We start from the raw sequence: 6,000 nt of genomic DNA, 5'->3' as shown, positions 1-6,000 counted from the left end.
GAGGGGGAGCCGAGGGGCAGATGCCCATCTCTGCACTCTGGTGACCAGGCACGGGACTCGAGGAAACAGCATGAAGCTGAGTCGGGGCAGGTTTAGCTTGGAGAGCAGGGAAAGTTTTTCCAAGCAGAGGATGTTCACGGGGCCGTGCCCTCCTTGAGGGGACGCGCGCGAGGGCGGGAGCGCGGCGCGTGCGGCTGGGCAGGCGCGGCGCGCGGCGATGACGCGCGCGCCCAAGCCCGTCAGCCGCGCGCGCTGCCCCCCTGACGGCGCGGCCATGAAGGCGACGCCGCTCTCCAACTGCGAGCGGCGCTTCCTCCTGCGCGCCATCCAGGAGAAGAAGGTGCGGCGCCGGCATCCCCCTCCCTGCCCCTTTCCCCATCCCTTCCCGATCCACTTCCCGGGGAGCGCGGCTGTCCCCGGGATCCGCCCCCCCGCGCGGTGCCGTCGCATGCCGGGCATGGCGCGCTCACCCTCTCCCTGTGTGTGTCCGTGTGTTCCCGCAGCGCCTGGACGGGAGGCAATGCTACGACTACCGGAACATCCGCGTCTCCTTCGGCGCCGACCGCGGCTGCTGCATCGTGGAGCTGGGCAGGACCAGGTGGGCGCGGGGGCTCGGCCCGGGCCCCGGCTTAGATAGAGCCTGAGGTTCCCAGAGGTCTCTGTAAACACATTTTAACCTTTCAAGCCTTAATGTCGTAGTATTTCAAGGGTAGGAGCAAAGAGGAGGAGATGGAAATTAAGGAAGCGGGAAAGGGATGGGGTTTCCGTGATGATCGTAGTTAGTAATAATTTATAAAATGCAAAATTGTTCCCAAGTTTTCATCTCTTTATTCAGTGATCTCTCATTTTGCATTCTTCCCCAAACCAAACGACCCTTTTTTGCCTGTGTAAAAATGAAATATATGCACTTACATGAATATTTCATTACAGTTTCTCTTTCAGTTTTTCAAACTAAAACCCTTACCACCCCAAGTATGTGTTTTGTTTCTAGATTTTCCCCGGTGCACTCTGTGACTTGGTGCTTTATTTGCCTTGGCAGGGTTCTTGCACAGGTCTCGTGTGAACTCGTTCCCCCTAAGCCCAGTCGGCCCACAGAAGGTGTGCTCTTCTTTAACCTGGAGCTCTCACCCATGGCTGCCCCTGGGCTGGAGCCTGGCAGGTAAGGAATGTCTTAAAAGGACTAAACAAGGATGGCATAAAAGCCACGGTAATCATATTGAGTTTGGGTTAATTTTGTTCCAACAGACAATCTGAGTTACTGGTGTCACTGAACAGACTGCTGGAGCGATGCTTCAGAGATTCCAAGTGCATTGAGACTGAATCTCTCTGCGTTGTTGCTGGTGAAAAGGTAGGAAAACTTAATTTCTGGTGGGTTTTAACTAAAAGATACGTGTGGTCCAATTTTAAGTTGGTCTCTGTCTTGTGTTGGATAGTAGAAGTACTGATTTTAGGTTTGTGTAAAGATCCGCTCATCTGATTTGAGAGGTATTTTTAATTTTGCCGGTCTGCATAGGCTTTCTGAAGTAGCTGGGACCCTACAGAATGATGTTTAAATTGTGCTGAAGTGCTGCATACTTTGTCATAATTACATCTGGGTATCTTCAAATATACCAAAATCTCTCATCTTCCTAATCAAACACCTAAGGAAAATATACTGGTTCTTTTTCTGGTTTGAAAAAATGAACTAGTTTTGAAAAAAAAAAAAAAACACAACTTCTGTAGAATCAAGCAGTTTTGTATTTTTTGTATTTTTGTCAGGTTTGGCAAATTCGGCTGGACATGCACCTGTTAAACCATGATGGCAACATCACTGATGCTGCCAGCATAGCAGGGATTGTAGCTCTGTGTCATTTTCGCAGGCCAGATGTATCTGTGCAAGGAGAGGAAGTAACTGTGGTAAGTTGTTTTGGTTTTTTTGGGTTTTCTTAAAATTTCCTGACATTTCTTTGTCACTTTAAAATCAAACAAGTTTCATAAATAACTGTGTTCTGGGCCAATTCCTTTCAAAGTACACTCCTGAAGAACGTGATCCTGTCCCCTTGAGTATCCACCACATGCCCATTTGTGTCAGTTTTGCCTTCTTCCATCAAGGGTAAGATTTTGAGGTCTTATATATACCCATATAAGGGGTATAAACCTTGTATACCCGTAGTTATTAATATGCAAACCAACTCCTTTGTTTAATTGGGTTTGAGGGTAGTAAGATACCCTTGAGGGTAGTAAGATAACAATTTCTACTGTTGCCTCATATTTCAAACTTTGATTTTAGGACCTATTTGTTGGTGGATCCAACTGAACGTGAGGAGCGGGTGATGGATGGGCTCCTGGTAATTGCCATGAATAAACACCATGAAATTTGTACCATCCAGTCCAGTGGAGTGGTCATGCTGCTGCAGGATCAGGTAAAACTTTGCTCTGACCGGTCCTTCTGTGGTGCACAGACTACTTCCTGTGCTGCAGTCTTGATGTGGAAATATCCATGACATTTGGAAGCTGAGAAATCAATTAACTGTCTGGTTTTATTGGAAAAGATTATGTATTTTTTGTCTTAGTGGAAGAGCATAGTCCTGTGTACCATGCTGCAGAAGGGATGTAGAAAATGCATTTTTTTGGTCAGATATGCATCTTTTTATTTTCCTGTGATTTGGCTGAAAAAGCCTGCAAAATATTTCCAGTTACTCTGGAAGCTGTTAACTTTTTACATAAGTCTCAGTGAGTCCAGTCCCCATGCTAAGGTGCCATATTGTGTTTGTAATTCCTGTGATTTAAATGTTTGTGATGCTCTATAGTTTCAGTTAAAAACTTGATTTTGTGGTTGTAAGCTGCTTTTTTATGTGTGACAGATTCTGAGGTGCAGTAAAATAACAGCTGTTAAGGTCGCAGAAATAACAGAACTGATTCAGAAAGCCTTGGAAAATGACCAAAAAGCCAGGTAAGTGTTTTGGGAAGGGACAGAAATGGGGATGTCAGATTGTGGTTTCAGCAGCAAGTAGTCTCCACTTGCATTTGTATATTTGAACTTGAAAAGAGAAGCAATCTTTTGGTTCTCTTGAAATAATGTCTGTTGCTGAATGACCAGGAAAGAAGGCGGGAAGTTTGGCTTCGCAGAATCCATCCCCAACCAAAGGATCACTGCCTTCAAAATGGACAGTGCTGCTGTGGACACCAACGACGTGGAAGAACAGGCTGGAGAAATCATTGCTAAAGCTGATCCTCCCTCAGAAGTGTATCTTTTCCAGGGTATTACTCAGGGGAAAACCAGGCTAAACACACATCTAAGATTCCTTATAGCATAGGTAGCCATATAACCTTGAGAGGAAACATCATCAACCTCATCCTCATCATCCTGGTCTTGGTTCAGTTGGCTTTTAATTCATTGCCTAAAGTGCAAAGCTGAGGCCAGAGCTGTGATTATTACAGTGACTGGGGAAGTGGCACTCTGAACTCCCCTTTAGGGCTGTTCTCCCCGGCTTATAGACCACCTGGTTTGCTCTCAGAATACAAAGAAATTTACCAGCAAACACCAAGGTTTTTCTTAACTCCTGCAGTTTTGCCAGTCCAGTATTGCACACTCCTGGGACAGCCCAAATTGGGGAAGGAATAGAGAGCTCCTGGGGAGACCTTGAAGAATCTGAGAAGGAAGAAGCAGCAGAAGAGGAAGGTGAAAGTGAGGCAGCTGCTTTTGAATGTGAGAAAGTGGAGACTGAGGATACAAGTGCAGTGAGGGAAACTAAGAGTGGTAAGTATTTGTTTTTCTTAATATCAGATCTTACTATATCACTTCATTAACAGTTCATAATTAAAATGTGAAAGGTCTGTAGGAAGAAAGAACCACTGTAGCCACTTCACACATTTGCTAATTCCACTTGACCGAGTCAGTTCTTTTCAAAACTTGATTTCTGTAGTTTAGGGAGGGCTCCAAATGAATCAGTAGGCCCTCTGGATGTTTCTTTAAAAACACTGTGGTTATTATTTAAAGGGGTTGTTTGTACAAAACTGACCAGCAGTTTGGGGTTGGTGGGGTTTGTGTTTTTTAGATGAACCTATTGTACTGTCTGACAGCGAGGAGGAAGAAGTTGTCATTCTGGAACCACAGGAACTACCAAGGAAAACAAGGTAACCAGCAAGTGGAGTTAGGAGGGGAAAAAGGGTTTGTAAGGAGTATTACCAGGAAGGAGAGGATTTTGGCAAGGCCAAGAAAGGTTTCAATGGATCAAAGGGAGTCCAGATATAGCTGAGAGCAAGGAAGTTTAAATCTAGGCTAAATCTCTTCTGTCCTGGGAGGCCAGAGCCAGGCTGGCCTGCAGCTGAGATGGTTTTGGCTATTTGATTAATTTTAGTCCTTCCAGAGGGAGTGAGAACATAGAAGTGGATCTCAGTCAGAGGCTCTGTAAAACTGCTGCAGACATTCTATGTGCTGCACTAGAGCTGATGTTGAGTTTTACCTCCAAGAAGTGAGATTTGCTGCTGTATCCATGGAAACCCTTGTTGTTAGTGCACTTTCAAAAGATTAACTTATACCTTGGCCCCAGGCGTGGTGGGGAGTTGCCAAGTTATGGATAATCAACCTGTGTTATTTTGAAAAACTATTCAGTATGTTTCCTGACACAACTGTTGTTTGCTGACAGAACACAGGCCAGCTCCAAACAAGAAAATCCAAGTAAGAAAGCATTTAACAAAAGGAGAAGAAAGAAGAGAACTTCTCGTTAAAGCCATGATCCCTCCTGCAGGAATGCTGTATAATATGGATTTTGGTGTATTATTACTGAGCTTATTTTTGTAGATAATTTTATTTCCTCCCCTCCCAATATCTGGTTTTTCTTTTACGTATATATTAAAGTATTGTACACAGATTTAAAATAAAAAAATGGTGCCTGTAACTGAAATCCTAGGTTTGGCATCCAGCTGCAGCAAAAACTCACCTAGTTCAGCTTTCTCCACAGGGGAAAATCAATGTGCTGTGATTAAAAGCTTCTTGCCCCTGTACTCCACATCTTACCTTGTACTCAGACCACTTTGTATGAAAATCAGCAGAAATGCATGGACTTAACAAACTAGCACAGAACTTCAGCAATGGAGTTTCTTTAAAAGTTTAATTAAATATTACATGCAACAGACAGGAATGCTTCTTGAACTATAGGTGAAGAGTTATGCTCTCAGTTTAGGATCAGGCAAAACAAAGAGACGAGGAGGATTGTAAAATACCTGATCTGGGCACTGTTTGCAAACAAGTGACCCTAGAAACACACACATATTTACAGAATGAAGCAGGGCTATTTTACAGGTGACCTCAGTGTTACATGAGCTGTGAACAGGAGAGAAGTTACTGTTGCAGATTTTACATTCTCCAAATCAGGTAAAGAACTTAATGTAAAAAAAAAAAACCACAAACCATATGTATATAACATTGCTCCCAGCCAGGCAAAGCTTGAATCAAGTTGTGCTCTTTCAGGAAGGGACCAACACACAAAACTTCTTTTCTCCAGGAGCTAAACCAGTGCATTTTCTTAGTGTCAGTTCTTCCAACCCAAAGTCACTGTCCTGAGTACAAAATCGGTGAAGATGCAGTTTCTTCTTAGTTCCGTAGTACCACAAGACTGTAAACTTCTTCAGAAAAAAGAACAGTATTTTTTGCACTGCTGTTTGTCCCTTCTTCACACGTTACATCCCTATATTCCTTAGAGCCTTTAGTTGGAAAGGATTAGAAGTTAACCTGGATGGGTTTAACAGTAGTACAGTACAACCTGGGATATTTTGTTCAAGGCGTCAAAGCAAAAGCTGGAATTGTCCCATATTAACTTCGGAAAATGAGACGGTGGAAAAAGATAGCACTTAATAGCAGAAGCAAGAGCTGCCCTGAGGAAGGATGAACATTGTCATGCTGGGCAGAGATGCCAGCCCCTGACTGGAGATTTTTTGTTAGGCTGCAGAGGAAGTCGGGTTGATAATGGTGAAGATAAAGCTCAGGGAGCATGGAAGAATTTTTCTCCATGCTATGGG

At 44.0% G+C, this 6,000-nt stretch overlaps 1 protein-coding gene across 1 annotated transcript; it reads left to right on the top strand.

Moving 5' to 3' along the window:
• The first annotated feature begins 246 nt into the window (after positions 1 to 246).
• On the top strand, positions 247 to 4,913 carry EXOSC9 (exosome component 9). Its single transcript, XM_084204959.1, has 12 exons — positions 247 to 340; positions 504 to 598; positions 1,040 to 1,159; positions 1,246 to 1,348; positions 1,759 to 1,896; positions 2,010 to 2,092; positions 2,270 to 2,402; positions 2,844 to 2,932; positions 3,080 to 3,226; positions 3,549 to 3,739; positions 4,038 to 4,116; positions 4,629 to 4,913. The coding sequence occupies exons 1-12, from the start codon at positions 275 to 277 to the stop codon at positions 4,708 to 4,710; spliced, it is 1,326 nt and encodes a 441-aa protein (XP_084061085.1). The 5' UTR covers positions 247 to 274; the 3' UTR covers positions 4,711 to 4,913.
• Positions 4,914 to 6,000: the final 1,087 nt, after the last annotated feature.

This window comes from Fringilla coelebs, assembly GCF_963513975.1.
Source record: "Fringilla coelebs genome assembly, chromosome: 4".
Lineage (NCBI taxonomy): Eukaryota > Metazoa > Chordata > Aves > Passeriformes > Fringillidae > Fringilla > Fringilla coelebs.
The sequence above is the reverse complement of the archived record's forward strand: the minus strand, read 5'-3'. Positions and strand labels throughout refer to the sequence as shown.

Excerpts from the sequence above, each read along its gene's own strand:
- EXOSC9 (XM_084204959.1), top strand. The coding sequence starts at position 275 with ATGAAGGCGACGCCGCTCTCCAACTGCGAGCGGCGCTTCCTCCTGCGC. Across the intron at positions 2,093-2,269 it reads TTTGCCTTCTTCCATCAAGG|GACCTATTTGTTGGTGGATC; the intron begins GTAAGATTTTGA and ends CTTTGATTTTAG. Across the intron at positions 2,933-3,079 it reads GAAAATGACCAAAAAGCCAG|GAAAGAAGGCGGGAAGTTTG; the intron begins GTAAGTGTTTTG and ends CTGAATGACCAG.